Source organism: Talpa europaea (assembly GCF_964194135.1).
Source record: "Talpa europaea genome assembly, chromosome: 7".
Taxonomy (NCBI): Eukaryota; Metazoa; Chordata; class Mammalia; order Eulipotyphla; family Talpidae; genus Talpa; species Talpa europaea.
Window position 1 is genome coordinate 57,454,226 of NC_140074.1, and position 18,672 is coordinate 57,472,897.

At 37.4% G+C, this 18,672-nt stretch overlaps 1 protein-coding gene across 4 annotated transcripts in view; it reads left to right on the plus strand.

The window, feature by feature from the left end:
• Nucleotides 1-13,310, plus strand: part of LOC311172977 (protein NipSnap homolog 3A) — a gene marked incomplete at both ends in the record, with an annotated part of 114,980 nt that extends 101,670 nt beyond the window's left edge. The window contains 6 exons of one of the 4 annotated variants that reach the window (XM_084236620.1): nucleotides 4,732-4,791; nucleotides 6,670-6,880; nucleotides 8,706-8,864; nucleotides 10,815-10,964; nucleotides 12,948-13,034; nucleotides 13,151-13,310. In XM_084236620.1, the coding sequence (XP_084092746.1) occupies nucleotides 4,732-4,791; nucleotides 6,670-6,880; nucleotides 8,706-8,864; nucleotides 10,815-10,964; nucleotides 12,948-13,034; nucleotides 13,151-13,227 (744 nt within the window). Of the gene's footprint in view, nucleotides 1-4,731; nucleotides 4,792-6,669; nucleotides 6,881-8,705; nucleotides 8,865-10,814; nucleotides 10,965-12,947; nucleotides 13,035-13,150 lie in introns of those variants that run through there. The other 3 variants (XM_084236623.1, XM_084236621.1, XM_084236622.1) reach the window with 3 other exon arrangements.
• Nucleotides 13,311-18,672: the final 5,362 nt, after the last annotated feature.

The window sequence follows — 18,672 nt, forward strand, 5'->3', positions numbered from 1 at the left end:
ATAGGGATGAATATCTGCAGACTGCTGCTGTATACATCTTTATTTTATAGAGTGGAATAAGAGTGGAATAATTTTATCCCTCCCAACCAAGTGAGTTAGTATACAACATTGATATGCAAGCAATACAAAAGACAGAGTCTTTTCTGATTCCCAACATTTTTTTTTACCTCTGGTTCCCTTTGTATATGAATTTGCAGTTAAAGATCAATTTAGACAAAAAATCATATTTCCAATTAATATTTAAGTCAACAGAATCTTAGTATATCATTGTAAGTTTATGAAAATTGAATTTACCAGTTTTTCTAAACTTTGCCCTAGTTTCATTACCTTTACACACACACACACACACACACACACACACACACACACAGAGCGCTACCTAAGCACTCACTTTAATCTTTATAACATATCCTCCGTCAGATACTGATATTATTATCCCCATTACACATATGAGCAGATTAAGGCACAGAGAAGTAACTTGCCCAGTGGCAAGAAGCAGAACTAGGATTGAAATATAGATAATCTGGCTCCAGTACATGTATCATAACCATGATGCTATCCTGACTTCATTGGTCAGGAGGCCTATAGCCCGCCCATAAAGCCTTAGCCTGCATGGCACGTCTCACCTGAGGCAAGAATCCCTTCCAACTCCATCTAGTGATCAGCAACCTCTTCCACGAAAGGGCCACGAACTGTTGCTGTGTGAATATCCAGCCCTTCACCTGGTAAGGAGCCTTTGCCATCCATCAGGTTGAGCAAGTCTGCCTGTCTCTAGATTCTGCAAGAAGTCAACATGGAAGGTCAGCTATTACCTTAGTATTTCCCACATAACCTTACTTCTCTTCCCAGCATTTTCTGTAAGCCTTCAAATTGCTTAAAGATGAACAATGAAACATAAAATTGGGCAATGGTCATAAAATAACAGTGATATGACCTATAAAATTATGACAAATACTCAATTCACAACAAATCAGGGAGAAGAAAAGTATAAATTAAAATGATATTTCTCACACATAAACAGGCAAGTATTAAAGTCTTGCAGAAGAATTGGCAAGAATGTGGAGAAAGGAAATCCCACTCTTTGCCAATGGGAGGATAATTAGATACTTTAAAGAGCAAGTGAAAACTAGTGAAATTGAATCAGTATTTCCTCTCACAGGAATTGTAAGTGCCCATGGAGATATGTACATAGCTACTCACTGAAACATTATATATAAACTAAACATAAGGAAACATATCAATAGGGAAGGAACAACAAAGTTATGGTATACTCAAGTACTGGGTTATTGAAGAGTAATTAAAATGAATCCACTGTCTCTAAACTATTTACTCTGCTACCTTTAAAAATCACTCATTCTCTTTGAGCTTAATGTTTGCTTTTTTGGTTTTGCTTTTTTTGTAAAGTAGAAATAACTTCACACAGTACAATGAAAGAGAATAAGTAAAAGAAAATATATATATGACAACCCCTATGTGATATAAGGCACATAAGAATATTCTCTTGTCCAGGAAGTGGTTGTCACTGACATTTTCTGAAAGAAGGATAATCATAGATATATTATTCAGAATTTTAAGAAAATATTTATTAAAAACTTCTTAAAACAGAGAAGGGCAGATAAATAGGAATGAGAAAAGGATTAGCCAACCAAATAAGGGCCTAGGACCCATTAAAGAGAAATTAATAGAAACTACATTAAGCAAATTCAAACCATATTTCCTGCTACTATTTATTCTAAGACCAGCAGCAAAGAGGCTAATATTGAACTGACACACTGATAATCTCAAGAAGAGACTTCCAGTTTTTTTCCTTCCTCACAGCATTAAATTTAATGCCCAACATACAAGTGGTAGTAAATGTCCACTGATAGGATACTTTCAAAGAAACATAGTAATTAATAACAATAAAGCAAGTCATAAAAATTATGATAATCACATTTGCCAAAAATTTTCTTTCCAATACATAATCCCCTAAGACATATACAAGCTATATCCCCATATATATCTTACATATATAAGATATATATATATATATATATATCCCCTATATATAAGCTAACTCCACTATAAATACCTATTGTTGGACTCCCTGGTGGCGCATAACAGACAGTGCTACCAAGCTATCACCAGCCACTGCAGCATGAGTACAATCCCCAGCCTGACAGGGAGCTCAGCAGACCTCTCCTGTCTGTCCTGCTGCTCCCCTCAGCAGTATATTTCAGCAGATCCATCTGTTCTGCTCCCCACACTCTCTGGTGAAACCTCTCACTCCCCACACCTCTGGCCTATACCCTAGCTCTTGTATAACTAACTCTTATATAACTAAATAAAATAAATCTTTTCTAAAAAATACCTATTGTTTAAGTTAAAGAAACTCAAAATAAAAAATTGATTTGTGTGCACACTGAAACCTAATGAAGGAAAACTAGTCTATACCACCACCTAGTGGCTTCAGAATACAAAAGCAAGAAAGGACCCAGGGATGTATCACCAAAATGCAAGCCTCTAGACTGCTCTGAGAGATACTGTCCTCCTACTCAGAGGAGTCAGCTTTGGATCCACCTTTCCTGCTTTTGTGCTTGAGCCTGACCTTTGGACAAAACCAAGCAAGAACACCATCAAATGACTTGTCTTTGCCCACCTCATGTAAATTCCTCTACCCTTTAACTTATGTGTTCTGTGAGGTATAAAAATGCATCTTCTCACTCCTCAGACGAGAAAAGCCCCATACACTGTTAGTAAATTTAAGGATAGTTTGGCACTGCTTAGTAAAAATGAATATGTACTTATGATCCAACAATTCCACTCCTAGGTATTTCTCTAGAGCAGAAGTTGTAACCTCCAGTATACAGATTCTGAAGAGGTCTATGGAAAGAATTCAGAGGTTCTGGTAATTTAGATGGGAAAAGTTACATCTGTAATGTTATAACTTGTAACTGAAAAGAAACATTTCCTTTGAATAGGAATGTAGGTAGTAAATCACATTATTCATAGAACTATGAATAATGAATATGACTGACTTTGTGACCAATAAAAATGACAGTGTCAAATTCCATTTACAGTTGTTACAAATATATAAAAATTTCTTTTATGCCCATCACTATTTCAAAATTATAGTTATTCAATCTAACAGATTTGTTTAGTACCTTCTTCCAGCACTTTCTATTCTCCACATCCTGCTTTGTTTTTCTTCATTATATTTATAACATCTGATATAGTTTCTCTTTGTTCACACGCTTTTCCTAATCTATAAGTTCCAGGAGGACAGGGACTTTGTCTTTAGTTCATTTCTGTACCCTAGTTTCTGAAAAATGCCTGAAGCATAAAAGGAGTTTAATAAACATTGTTTGAATGAATGAATGAATTGCTAATTCCAATAGGAAAAGTCTAAGAAAATTAATTTAAATGTAAAGATCAGTCTGGGTACAAATGAATATTTTTGTTTGCTCTTGCTTGGTTGGAAATGGATGCCCAACATCTGTAACAATTAACTCACACCCTCTGTGACTTAACAATTTTTAAAAGCTGCCTTTCCCTGAACAGATGATTCAAGTCTGTACACAAGGCACAGCCAATAAACTAACAGGTTATAGTCCTGTAATCGTTCCCAATCCTAATAGTAAGCAATATTACCTCAGTATGTGCAATAATGCAACCATTATGTGTAATTGTGTTTATATGTAATGCAATTACATTTTCAATTATGCAGTATAATTTTAATTATGTAGTATAATTGGTAACAAAAATGTAAACATTGATATGTAAATTAATGTAATCAAACTATTCTGAATATAAGTATTATCAGATGCAAGATGAAAAGTGTATTTGGTTGAAGTGGTATGTAAGAGACCTAAATCCTCACATTCCAAGCAACGGATACTAGCTGTAACTGAAAATGAGGAAACAACAGAAAATGCCTATCATTTAAGAAAAAAGGAAACACACACGAGAAGAAACTGCTGAAAATGCTAAAATTATTCTGGGAACCAACAACCAAGGATAATCGGGACTGAATCAGAGGTCTGCTTTTTTTATTCAGGACTTATCAAGCTCTTTCATTTCAAATATGTATGCACAAATTTGACTTTTTCCTAACTAGTTAAGCACTTGCATTCCACTGAGATCCTGAGAAGTCCATTCATATTGCAAGCAATTAGAGAGGACGAGAGTGTGTACTTGGTGGAAAATGAAAGTTCGCTGGTCTTTAGCCCTGTGTAAATCACACTGCCCAAATATCCCGGCAAAAACATGCATAAGTTTAAATGCAAAGCATGACACACGCAGGCACCCCACTTCCTTCTCCATGGACGTACACACGGACATTTATGAACTGCACGCAAGCGCGCCGAGAAGAGGTGATGCACTCAGAAAAGTGGAACACGGATGACCTCTGCGTTCAAAACATCCTAATGTCACCTAGGAACTTTGGCGAAGCAACTGGGGGTGGGGTGGGGTGGGGTGGGGGTCGGGGGGCGTGGAGGTGGGTGGGGGGGTGGGGGGGTGGAACTAAAGGACAGCGCAGATAACCAGCGTGCCCCGCGCTGGGCCCCGGCGCCGCTTACGGGCTGGGCTGTCCGGCCGCCCCTCGCGGGCACTGGGGGCGGAGCGGACCCGCCCCGAGGCCGCCCTGCCCGGAGCTCAGGCGGGGTGCGCTTCAGTCGGGAAGCCGGGTAAGAGTTGGAATCTCTGGGAGAATACCCACTGGCTGCCTTTCCCAGCATTCAAGGCCGCACCATGCTCATCCTTCGAAGTGGTCTGACTAAGGCCCTGGCCGCGCGGACACTCGCGCCTCAGGTACTGGCCGCCGGGACGGGGCGCCACGGAGGTCACGGGCGACAGAGACGGGGCGTTTGTGGGGCGCGCGCGGACCTGCGCACGCGCACTGTCCGCTCGCTGCCCCGGCTCGCGAGCTCGCGGGCTCGCGCATGCGCACACTGGCTCCCTCGCAGCCCGGGGAGCGCGGCGCAGGCGCCGAAATTCAAGTGCACGTTTCCGAACCTGTAGGCGGGGAGCCAGGCCTGGGCGCAGCTAGGGAGGACCCGTTAGCCAGGGTCCCCACCCTGCCCGGTCAAAAGCAGCCTGAGACAGCGGGCTTTTGGCCTAGAAGCCAGGCTGTCCGGAGGACATCCCTGAAGCTCCAGCGGCTGCGTCCTTCTGGCCAGTACCAAACACGCTCGCCCCAAGGGGCCTGTGCAGGGTGCCGGTCCTGCCCTTCCTATCGATTTGTCTTTTGATAAGAGAATGCCCCCTCCAAACTGGGGTAAAAGGAGAAAAAGGTCAGCCGACGGCTGGCAACAGAACCAGCCTCCCCCTTGTAAAGGAATTGCACAACTTCTGAGCATTTTGCAGAGAACCTGGAAAAAGAGGTCCAAGGTGCAATTGCTGGAACATCCTGCCCAGTTGTCCACTGGTGTCTTTGGTAGGTGACCAAGCCAGGCAGTATCAGAAACCTTGTAAATAAGCATGGTGATAAGAGATTCATTTAACTACAGCTGGAAATCTACAGAACAAGTGTTTGTGAGTCAGTCGAAATCATTGGGAATTGGCATCTTCTGTGAGATTTTTTTTCTTTTCATATTCAGGTTTTTTTTACTCTTTCTCAATGGGCAGGATAAGGAGGAGGTAAACATTCTAGAGAATGATTTGCTGGTGAATGAAGACTAAAGAAAATCTATTAATGCCCCATTCGCCCAAGGCTAAGCAATACAGTCTTTATTCTTCTGATACAGCTGGGACAGGACCAAGAATTTTTCCTTACCTCTTAATTCTGCACTTTGACTTCATTAAGTGTCGACCAGTTGTTCTCTAATAAGTGAATTGGGGGGGGGGGGCGCAGCGGTTGAGCCCTGGGCTGCAAAGCTGCCCCGCAGCCTCTGCAGCACCGGTTCGATCCCCAGCCTCCGGGCGAGGGTCCAACATGGCGCGCAGACCTCTCCTGCCTCATCTGCTGCTCCCCTCAGCAGTGTACTTCATCGGTCTACCTGTTCTGTGCCCCGCTCTGGTGAATTCTCTCACCCTCCCGCGCTGCTGACTGTACCCAGTGTTTGTATAAATAAATAAATCTTTAAAAAAAAAAAAAGTGAATTGGAAGTCACTGCTGTCTACAGTGAGGCTTATGTGAAGATAAGGGAGTCTTCATATTAGTTACCATGCAGTCCTATTTTTGAACAGTGGTCTGCTTCACTGGATTTGGGAAATACTCTAACCTGACCAGCAATTTCCATTGTTTTAAGAACTAATAATAGGAATTTTCTGCTAGTAAGCACATTTCTATTGTGTCACCAAAAACACCTATATGTTTTATAAAGTTCTTTTAAATGTTTAACTCCAACACATATACCTTTCACTAAAGATGAAATATTGGCTAACTAAGGGGAAATTTGTGAAATCTTATTTCTTGGGAAAGAAAGTGTTGCAGTGCCTTCTTCTGAGCAACTTCTCATGAAAAAGTGAGTAAAAATGAACACTCTGCGAGGAAACACAGCTTTCTCTTTAGAATACTGAAAGGTATTGGCATCATTGGCATCACTGTAAACTGATGTCTATGGAGAAAGGACAGCTGAGGTAAAAACAAATTGTGAGTCTACTGAGTGTCCAGTCTCAGATTGGTTGTCACATGGCAGTATAAACCCACCCTCCCAAAATGTTTAACTTTGCCTTATCTTCCTTCAGGTATGCTCATCTTTTGCTACAGGCCCCAGGCAGTATGATGGAACATTCTATGAATTTCGTACCTATTGCCTTAAACCCTCAAAGATGAATGAATTCCTGAAAAATTTTACAGAACATATTCATCTTCGGACAGCTCACTCTGAATTGATTGGATACTGGAGTGTAGACTTTGGAGGCAGAATGAACAAAGTGTTCGGTATTTGGAAGTATGGTACGAGACATCAACTTAAGCATGCAGTACATATTTTCATTCTGTCAGTTGTTACGTGAAACGTAGTTCTTTGATCTGTATTACTATAAGCAGACACAGGTTACATAAAACTTTTAACCAGAAATGAAAAACTTATTAAACTGGAAATAACCCTCCCAGTTGTACATATCTGCCAGTCCACTGCTGGAACCTTTGTCACAAGGGAATGTGATGTTGGGAAAAAATGACATTTCAAATCATAAAATTGTGAACTGGACTTTAATTCTCAGAAAAAATATTACAGTACTTATTACATAGATGGTATGTGGAAAAAAATGTTTTACAAAAATTTTAGCAAGCAGTTCTCTGAATCTTCCCACCCTTACTCGAGAGTATACTGTAACCTACAATAAAACTTCATTTCCAGCTTAAAAAAAAATTAAAGCATAATTTACAAGAACCCAAGTGAGTTATGTTCATAAAGGAAAGTAGAATTACTTTTTCTATTATTGAACCTATACCCAGATATCAGTGTTCTAGAAGAAATGGTTAAACAGCGTGAGACTTCAGGGAAATGGATACCAAAAAGGGATGCCAGTTGATTTTGAAGTCTTATCCATCTGTAAGATTTAAAAATTCTATATTGTTTTGCAACTCCTTTTATTTCTGTGCCCTTCTATTTCAAAGCATTCACTGTCATTATTTTAGTCTAGGGAGATCACGGAAAAGGAATTTCAGGCAATTCTCATATTGAAGCTAACGTTCCCTTGGTTTAGAAGAGGGAGGAGAATAGGTTACAGGAATCCCAGGAATGTTTGTTACTCTAATATCTAACCTTTATGAAGTCCAAGTCAAGACTTAATAGTGAAAGTACTTGTAATAACCTCATTTAGTGTTTGTCCATCATTGTCCATTATTAATAAAGTACTTTATTTTTTTTTATTTTTATAGAGGCATGTTTTCTTTCTTTCTTTCTTTCTTTCCTTCTTTCCTTCTTTCCTTCTTTCCTTCTTTCCTTCTTTCCTTCTTTCCTTCTTTCCTTCTTTCCTTCTTTCCTTCTTTCTTTGTTTATACATGCACTGGGTACAGTCAGAAGTGCGGGAGGGTGAGAGAATTCACCAGAGCCAGAGCGGGGAGCAGAGCAGGCAGAAAGACCGAAGTACACTGCTGAGGGGAGCAGCGGGCGGCAGGAGAGGTCTGCGCGCCATGCGGGACCCTCCTCCGGTGGCCGGGAAGCAGCCGGGGATCGAACCGGTGCCGCAGAGGCCGCGGGCAGCTTCGCAACCCAGGGCTCAACCGCTGCGCCACCGGGGAGGCCCATTAATAAAGTACTTTAATATGAAAAGTGCTCATTCTATACTTACCATGACAAGAGGAACATTTCCCTCTTGTAATAAACAAACCCCATTAAAACAATCTATGCTGTAATGTGCCACCCATTAAAAAAATTACTAAAAAGATTCTGTTATACCTTCCTTATACTCTAGGATAGGTATTGCCCCTTACCCTTATATTTACATCTATATAGATCTATAGGTTACTCAGTATAAAAAGCTTGTCCAGAAAGATTCCATAATTTACATAAGTCACATGATTAACCACTAAGTGGTAGTGCTTCTGAACCTATTAGGTGACTTTAAGCTGGTTATTTACATTTCAATTCCCCTTTTAGACCATGAGCATGTTGGAGACAGTTGTCACATGTGTATGTTGGTATTTCTTGTGCTACATAACAGTGTCCTTATGCAACCTCACTGAGTGTTTGCAAAATGGAAGCATACCCCAAAAAACTGCAAGTTAATCTTAAATTGCCATCTCTTCTTTTTCTTATCCTTTCTTCCCATAGATAATTTTGCACATCGAACTGAAGTTCGCAAAGCCTTGGCCAAGGATAAGAAATGGCAGGAACAATTTCTCATTCCAAATTTGCCTCTGATGGATAAACAAGAGAGTGAGATTACTTATCTGGTACCATGGTGCAAACTGCAAAAACCTCCAAAAGAAGGTAAATCCCTTTCCTCATGATCTGTTTGAATTTTGATAGAAAACACTAGAGATTTTAAGTTATAGAAACTAAAGTTAAACTTTTGTATAACATATGTTGATTGTTGAGATAAAAACAAATTAGAGCTTTCAGCTTTGTAAAAAATGTGTAGTGCTCAATTTGAAAAAAGAGCACTACATAATAAAGCATAATTTTTCAAATTGGGATCTACTGATCTGAAACTTTAACTGTATCATAGAAGAAGCTGACATGGTCTGTAAAGTTTGAGGATTTGGGTCTTAGGAGCAGGGAACACGCATGTGGGTAAGTGAGGGAGGGTGTGTGATGTTTTGTCAAAATTTTAAAATTTATTACAATTTATTTTAAATTAATAAGTATTTTTCTATAAATTAAAACTAATCTTTTTTTTCTTTATTTTTTTAAACAATATTTGCTTCCCCTCACCCCCTCAGATTGAGTCCCCATAGGATTTCCTTCCCCAAGGCACCCATGCACCATCACGACAGTCCCCTGTGCTCCTTCCTCCCTCCCTCTAATTCCTCTCCCTCCTTCTCCCCTGCAGGATGTCTCTGGTTTATAATTGTCCATTAAAACTAATCTTAAATCCTTGTATATCTTAGCTTATACAACTGACTGACCTCAGGGGCTATTAACTGAAACTGCCAAGTCTAACTCTTGTATCCCCTTATTTCTCAGTTTGGATTATTTAATTCCTAAAAATTTGTCTTCTTGCTGATTTAAAGAAATGATTACCTTAATCCAGTTTTAAACAAAGGTCAGATTAAAAAAGTATAAACTAATTTCAATTTTCTCGTTTCCCTGTGATTCTTAACTGTGTTATAATGTGTTTTAGATTACAAGAGACTCAAAAAGTCTTGTTCAGCCTTCTTGTACTCTCTGAATACAGTAGTTGGTGTCTCTTCTCCATCATGTCAGTTCTAGGTTCTAGGCCTCTGTTGTTCATAATTCTTAGTAATTTGGTAGTTTGTACTCTGCGGAATGGGGATAATGACATAGTATATATCTCCAGGGCTGTTGAGAAGATTAAATGATTAGTATAAGAAACTTAGAATGTTGGCACATCGGTTTCAGTATATCTTAGCTGTCCCTATTAATTTAATTGAGGCATGTCAATTTAGAGGAAGATTTTTTTTTTTTTGGTGGTGGTAATAGTGGTAATATGTCATCAGATGAAGGCACCCCTTGAATTAAATTTAACCTAAATGAAATTAAGGTTAAATGCACAGCCTCTTCTTTGAGCAAACAGCTCCTTTCTCTTCTCAAATATATCTGTCCTTGTTCTCTAGTTTCTTTCAGTGTACCTTCCCCAGATCTGACTAGAAGGTAAATGATTTTCAAGTACTTACCTGCATGTTTAGGAACAATACGACCATCTCCTCCCATTTTGGTTTTCCTATGTTTTCCCCTCATAAACTCAGGCATCATTTCAGGTCCATTGTTTGCTTGCTGTTCCCCTTAGAAATGGAGTCCTGTAGGGGGAAACTGTACAACTGCTATTACACAAAATAGCATTTCCTCTCTAAATTGGAAAGCAGAAAACATAATATCGGAAAATACTTAACCTAAAATTATAGACTCAAGCAGCTGAAATATCCTAATCCCATTATGAATTTTTAATGCTTGTTTCATTGACAAATTTTCAAAATAAAAAAGTATTTCAGAAAATCTTTTACCTACCCCTCCTAGTTCTTTTTCTTTCTTTGTTTGTGGGTAAGCTTAACAACTTACCCTTATAGTAGGAACAGGATTTTCTAAACATAAAATCAAGGAAAATAATGCAAATGATTAATTAATGTCTACATTAAAAAATGCATGTGAGTGTAGTCCTCTAAATCTATATGTACATTACCTTCCATTGGAACCAAACTAACCAGATTAGAAACTACTTGAATATCTTTTGTAAAATAATTATTTTTCTCCTTATTCTAGGAGTCTATGAATTGGTTATTTTTCAGATGAAACCAGGTGGGCCAGCTCTGTGGGGTGAAGCATTTCAAAAGGCGGTTAATGCTCATGTCAGTCTAGGCTATTCAAAACTGGTTGGAGTTTTCCACACAGACTATGGAGCACTCAATCGAGGTACAGTCACCAGTTTTTTTTTTTCTTTGAATTTGCAAAATGTGTTAGTGCTCTACTACCATTCCTTGGTGGGTCACTTTGTCTCTCTTTTTTTCATTGTTTCATTTTACTGCCAACTTTCTTCAGGAGTGAGGAGGTGGGGTTTGTAAATTAAAAGGGTTGGAAAAAACCTGTCTTAAACTCTTATTTATGAAGTCTTTTAAGTGCTCAACCGCTATTTTCCATGATACCTCAAAATGATAAAACTAAAGAAACTGCAAGGAGCCTCAGGAAAATATTTATTCCTTTCATCTTTTAATCTACGTATACCTTGATTCACTTTTTTAAAATGACCAAATTGTTACTTTATTTTTATATATATATACTAAATACAATATATATTCATATTATATCCTAGAAATAATGCATATGCATTATTAATAATGGCTTTCTAACACTCCAGCATGAGTAGATACATCAGACAAACATACATACTTTAATTTATACAATCAACACCTATTTGTTGCATTTAACTTTTAACATTGAAATTTCTTGCAGTCAGAATTTCAGAGAGTTTTTATGGCAAACTCTAAACAATATGTGTAAAATCATCTGGAAGGATAAATGACTATAAATAGTTAATAAAATATTTGGAAGACTCACTATATCCAATGTCTCCTCAACTTCCCTACTTGATGTCCAGTGGACATCTCAAACCTAACACATTCAAAGCTGAGATTCTGATCTTTGTAATTCTAGTGATGTATCCTAAGAAAGTCCGGGAGAAAAATAAAGGGGGGCCACCCAGGTGGCGTAGGAGTTAAAGTCTCAGCGCTGTCGAGCTATCTGTGGCTTGAGTTTGCCCCTTTCCTGTCTATCCTGCTGCTCTCCTCAGTACTACATTACAGTAGTTCTGCCTGTTCTGCTCCCCACTGTATCTCTGGTGAATCCTCTCACCCCACTCTCATGTACCTCTGGCCTACTCCCCAGTTCTTGTATGCATAAATAAATAAAAATAAATCTTTTTTTAAAAAAGAAAGTCCAGAAAAAAGATATTTTCAAATTGGAAAGTAAATGAAGAGGAGAAATATATGAAAATTATTATCTTTCTCTTACATACTTATATGCTAAAATAAAGTTCAAATGGATTATAGATTTCCATGCTAAAAAAAGAAGTTTTACATTGCTGATTTCTAAAAAATCTGTCACTAAGTATAATATACAATAAGATCCTGTTCAATTTCAGTCATATTTTTTAAAGGAAATACACTACATATGAATAGGTTTCTTATGAGCAATAAAGATTATGCTGCTTTTTATTTTCTTTATATTACCCCATATTTTCAATAGCAAGCATAATTTTTTGTAGTATTGCTTTTTTTAGATAAAGTGTAAAATTAGAAAGTTGTCAAACATGGGAATTGTATTGATTCTTTAGCAGTGTCTTAAACATGGCTTTCCCTCTTAAGCCTTTATAAAGCCAATTTGATTAATTTATAAATGTATCTCCCAAATCTCTAATCCCTCTTTAACTTTATCACTGACATGTTTAGTTTCACCATTTTGATACTATTTTGATTTAAAGAATAAGACAATGTTTCTTGTTCGTTTTTCTGTATTTCTTATTTGTGTACAGTGTCCCCCTTATCTTCAGGGAAATGCATCCCAAGATTCCCAATGGATGCCTGAAACTGTACATAGTACAAAACCTTATATGCCCTGTGTTTATCCCTATACCTACAAACCTATGATGAAGTTTAATTATAAATTAGGCAAGTTAATAATGAAATAATGAAAAGAATTAATAATGAAAAGAATTGTTTTAGCAATATACTGTAACACAGGTTATGTTAATGTGATCTCACTCTTCTCAAATAGCTTATTGTACATAATATAATCAGACTATATTTGACCAGAGGTAACTGAAACTGTGGGTAAGGGTGGTGGTGGGGAACTCCTGGTATGCCATAGTCTTTGGAATCTGTGTGTGGTTTGTTCCTGCAGTTCATGTGCTTTGGTGGAACGAGACTGCAGATAGTCGTGCAGCTGGCAGACACCGGGCACACGAGGATCCCAGAGTGGTGGCCGCCGGTGAGCTTTTTTTCATGAGGAATAAATTATTCTTAGAAAAGATTTGATTCAAACAGACTTCAATCAAACACTTTATAAGCCCTCTTATAATTTTTTTTTTTTTTTTTTTTTTTTAGTTCGGGAAAGTGTCAATTACCTAGTGTCTCAGCAGAATATGCTTCTGATTCCTACATCATTTTCACCATTGAAATAGTTTTCCACTGAAATCTGAAGCATTTCATTAACTGCCATTAGATGTGCCTGCTAATGGTGTTAAAAATCTCCCAAGAGAGTCTCTCTTTTATGTGAAGGAGGTGGTAAGTTAATTTGCAGCATCTTGGAATTTTTAAAGCCACTTCTGTCCTTTGCCACTACCACCTCAGGAAATTGTTCTGTTCATTTTCCTCAGGGCATTAAGTATCTATTATACATTAGGAATAGTTGCCACAATTTCATTATTATGATTTTACATTTGTTTCAGAATAGCTCTTATTCTCTGTTTTGACAATATAGCATTTTCTTTGCTTTGTAGCATTTTCTTATATTCAAATGAAAATTTTACAGTTCTGTGCCTGACAGTTTTTTAAAATTATTTATGTATAAAACCTGTCTTTTCATCATGTCTCTTTAATTAAGACTTAAAAATATTTTGTCCTGTAAGGTTGTTTTTGGATATTACATTGAATTCATAAAAATACTAGATCAAATATCTAATATGGGACAGTACCATCATCAGTATTATCTGTATTAGTTATGTTTTTCAAAATTAATTATTAGTCACTCTAAGTTGGAAAATAATATAACTAGATCTCAGTGTTTAAAAAAAACTTCTGGAGACTCATTTTATATGCAGACATGGTTCATTTGTGGTTAATTCTGTTCATTTTGGATTACTAACAAAGATACTTTGGACACCTAATTGTTTAAAGAGATCTTTGTGGTTACGGGAATGCTTGTCCTAATAAAAGCCCACAATGTCCATTCTGGATTTTTATTTGTGTTTTATTTTTATATTATCTTGAGTTTTTACTGTGTTGCTACAGGGTAGTGAAACAGCAATGACTTACCAACTTTATCATAAATATTAAGTTAGATCAAGAAAATAATGATAGTAATTCCAGAAGGCGAGCTTCTTTGGTACCACTACAGATGTGGCAGAGCTTTCCTTGAAACACCTTCAGTTTCCATTTTAGCTGAGTGCCTGTTCCTTCTAAAACTTCCAAATCTTCATAGTCTGTATTTACAGCTATTATGACTTCACATTTCTAAACAACATTGAATTCACTGTCAAAGGAAATCTGAAAAACAGAGTACAGTGTTTAAGGCTAATGACAGAAGAAATGTCTAAAAGATTAAAAACAAAAAAATCAGAAAAAAAGGTGACACGGTGTTCACATGCTGCCTCCACTATTAACAGTAAGATTCCAAATAAAAGTTTCATAAACCAGCTATTGTGATTTTTGCTTCCCTTTAAAGCAAAACTCTCTGTAAGGCTGTGTATGTATAGTTATGATCTTCCTTTCCTTGGTTCCTTGTCTTATTCTTCCCTGAACCCAAATCAGTAAGGCTTACACTCTTGACACTCCACTGAAATGACCTTCTGAAGGTCACCAAGGACCCTGCCTCACCAAATCCAGTGGTCTTCTCTGTCTTTACCTCTTCATCTTCTCACCAGTGTTGAACACAATTGACCATTTCTGCCTTCCTGAAACACTTGATTCTGAGCTTCAATATATGGAGTCATACTCAGGGTTTCTTCCTCCTTCCTAACTAGTCACTCTCAGTTTCCTGTGCTGGCTTCTGTAAAAGTGGAAGGGTCACAGGGTTCAAGATTATTCTTCACTCTGTCTAGGTAAGTTCTTCAGTCCCAAGGCTTAAATACCATGTAGGTGCTGATGATTCACACATTTTTACTTTTTTTCCTATTGCTCCTGAGTACCAGATTGAGATGCTGACTACTTTTTTAACACAAGCATCTCTCTAGTTTGGCTCACAAACTAGAAGTCACCTTGATTGCTGCCTTTCCCTCATCTCTTCCATGCAAGTCCTGTTGACTCCATCTCTAAAATAGACCCTGAATGTTTCCAGTCCTCCCTCTGGATGTTGCTATCAACCTCATGCAATCTACCATGACCTCTTAGCCTCCCTACTAACCTTTCTACACAGCATTCTTTCTGAAACCGATTAGGTAAAACACTACCTTGTTTTGACACGACTCTCCAATGGTTCCTTTTTGCATTAACAATGTAAACAAATACCTTAACTTAAGGATTAAGTCTGCTAGTCCTTCAAGTTTTGGTTTCTGTGCCTCTGATTTCATCTCCTGTCACTCTAGACGCATTGGCATTCTTACCACCATCACCAGCCCCTTCAATTTGCCAAGCTTTTTCCCACTTGGGGCTTTTGCACCAGGTGTTCTTTCTTCCAGGAATGCTCTGCTTTCTCAACTTCAAATGTTGGCTTTTATTCAAATCTGAGCTCCTCAGGCCCTCTCTGACTCTTTTCCCTCATTATCCCATTAGCAGGTCTTATTAGCCTCTTATCCCATTAGCCCCTAAACACTGACGTTGTTTACATTAATTCTGTTTATCCACACATCCCTTGAGTATGAGCATCATTTCTCCACTGAGATTCATGTTCATTAGAGCAGAACTGTCTTCTTTGACACAGAGCCCCAGAACCTATAAAAATACCTAACCCGTGCTGAAGTTCAGTGATTTTTTTTGTTCAATTCACATATGCTTCTGAACTGATTTTTACCAGAACAATTTTAACTGATACCCAACTTCAACAAAAGCATTCTTCCGCCACTTACTAACCATGTAACTTTGAGCAAGTTCCTTATCCTCTGAGCCACCAGTTACTCATGTCGAATGGCATGGCTTACCTCATCCTAAAGGAATTGAGGATTAAATGAAGCGCCTAATAACACAGTAAACACTTGGAAAAGTCAGCTGATTTTTCCTCTTAGGTTTTTTCATATTTAATGTACACATTATCATTCCAAAGATTTTTTGACTCTGTTTATATAGATTTTACGTATTTTTCATCAAAATTAGCTGCCTGTTTGTTTTCAATTTCTTTCCCTCGACTTTCCTTTTTTCACCAAGGAACAGAGTTTTCTAGCATTTTATCATCATCACTGCTACATGCACTTCATTGGGGAAAGAAAAGGTTCTGAGCCTGCAGCCCAGTGGCACCCCAGCTCCTTGCAAGCAGGGGAGGGGCCTTCGGCAGCAAGGTTGGAGACTCTCGCCTCCACAGAACTGCCACCTTCATGGCCAGTCAGTAGAGGGCACAGATAGTGCCGGATTCTCCAGGATGCCTGGTGGGTGCATATGACAACGGTTCTTCAAGTTCCAGGATAAGCACATCTCCTTACTGTGATTGCTGATGAGCTATGAAAAATATATCCACGTCTCATCATAGTACTCTCTAATCTTGGGCATAGATGCCACAGAAGATAGGGGTGGCGCCTCCAATACTCATCCATTTTGCCCCCACAATTTTGTACTTTCCCTGTCTGCTGATCCTTACTATCAAATTCAACACCTTACCAATATACTTGTCACACTATCCTTGTACTTTTGGCTGGAAAAAAAAAAAATGAACTCTGGAGCTTGCCTTGATAGTTTGCTCAATACCAAATAAGCTAATGAAGTTTTTATTAAATAGGCTTGGCTACAAGAATATTTTCAGATAACTCTGCAGAATTGTAGTCATTAGGCAGAGTAAGTTTATCTAAAACCTCTTCAACTTACTTAATATCAGATATTATCTTAACTGAAGCATATGAGTAAAACACCCTGGCTTCTATTTTCAAGTAGACCCCTCAGTTCTCTTCTGTGATTAACAGGGAATTGAGTGGATTCTAAATTTCCACTTTAGGTTCAAGCAGCTTTCCCTTTATTACTCCTGTAACAGCTTTATAATGTCTTAACAGTAGGCGGTGCTATGAATGCACGAAAATAAATTTGTGTAGACTAACAATTGTCACAGCTTTATTTCGTGACTCATTACAACATAGAAATATGCCTTTTTAATACTTTATATAAAGTTATAGACAGTACATTTTTCTTATTTTCTTTTTAATGAAAATGATTTAACTTAGAAATCTATTGTGAAATTTTTATCTAGTTTTGCAATTCTCAGATATTCCAGTGCAAAAATAGATCCCATTACAGAAAGCATAAAGTGCTTGGAATGAAGGGCCAATGATAAAGAAAAAGCACAAAAACATAGCTTCAGCCTAGGATACAGGAAGAGAGAACAGAGTACTTAATCTTTTTGGAAATATAAACACTTTATAAAAAGGGATGCAAAAATTTTCAAAAGAATTAGAGCAATATTACTATAGTACTGTTATTATTAGCAAATAGTTACAAGGATACAAATTAATATCTCAATATCAAAGTGGTTCAATATTATGACACATGGCTCTTTGGGAAAAAAATGTACCTGATATATACAACCACATGGAGAAAACACAGACAAATCCCTTTAGTCAATGATTATTATACAGTGAATGAGGGATATGCAACACTTAATAGTCACAATGATACACTCTCAGTACAGATATTGAAATACAGTAGTTTGAGGTTTGGTTGTTCTTTAACAATGAATTGTGCTGGGTGTTTATGTAGAGAGGACTATTTTATTACTGTTTTTTTTTTTCATATTCACAGTTGTTAATAAGGTTTCTAGGGTGTCCAAAAGAAGCAAAAGAATTCTTTCAACACGAGAATTTCTGAAATTCACATAGCTGCATTTCCACAGGGAATATATAGAAATTTTACTTGACTTAAGTTAGTAAAAGTTTCTATTACAATTAGGCTTACACAGGAAATTTTAAAAGCTTATTATTTGGATAGTCTAAAAGATAATACAGTATTATGGAGTCAATGTGTAATTGTAGATTTTTTCTAGCTTCAAAAGAGATCCTTTTAAATCTGTATTGAAATGGCATAGTTTTTTCAAAGTGGTGCACAGTGCCTTTGATTTTTAAAAATATGTCCTTGAAGTCAGAAAAACCAAAGCAGGGAGCTTCTCACAGATTAAATATAATGGATAACTAAAACATGATTCTAGTGAAATGGGAAAACCAACAGAAGTTTGATGTTGAATTTCATATCATTAAAGATAGCATAAGTATAATTCTCTCATGCTAATAGTTATTGGAAATATGCCTTCATTATTGTTTACCATTTTAGAAAATATTGATAATTTCTAAAGTAATTTTTAAGCAACAAATTATGAGATAACATTCTATAAATTTTAAAAGAACAAATAGATGAGATAGTAATAAAATCTTATACCTTTAGAGTTAATATTTAAACATATTTAAATTTTAGAAAAAGGAGGGACAATTAGTAGTAATATTGAAATTGCATAAACGTCATCAAACAGTAGTTCTCTCATATTTCTGTTGCCTCAAGACACAACATTAAGCATTAGTGAAATACATTTTTAAGGTGTTTATTGATGAAAAAAAAACAAGACTGGGTTCGAACGCCTGAAATACATTTGATGTGGGGGAGGAGGGTACTTGCTGTTATATATTTTTCGTGATAAGTTGGTGATTGAAGAGATGAACTATTTGAAATTGTCAGAATGTGTGTCTAAAATCTTCAGAGCCAATTTGAAGATACTAAATGCCATT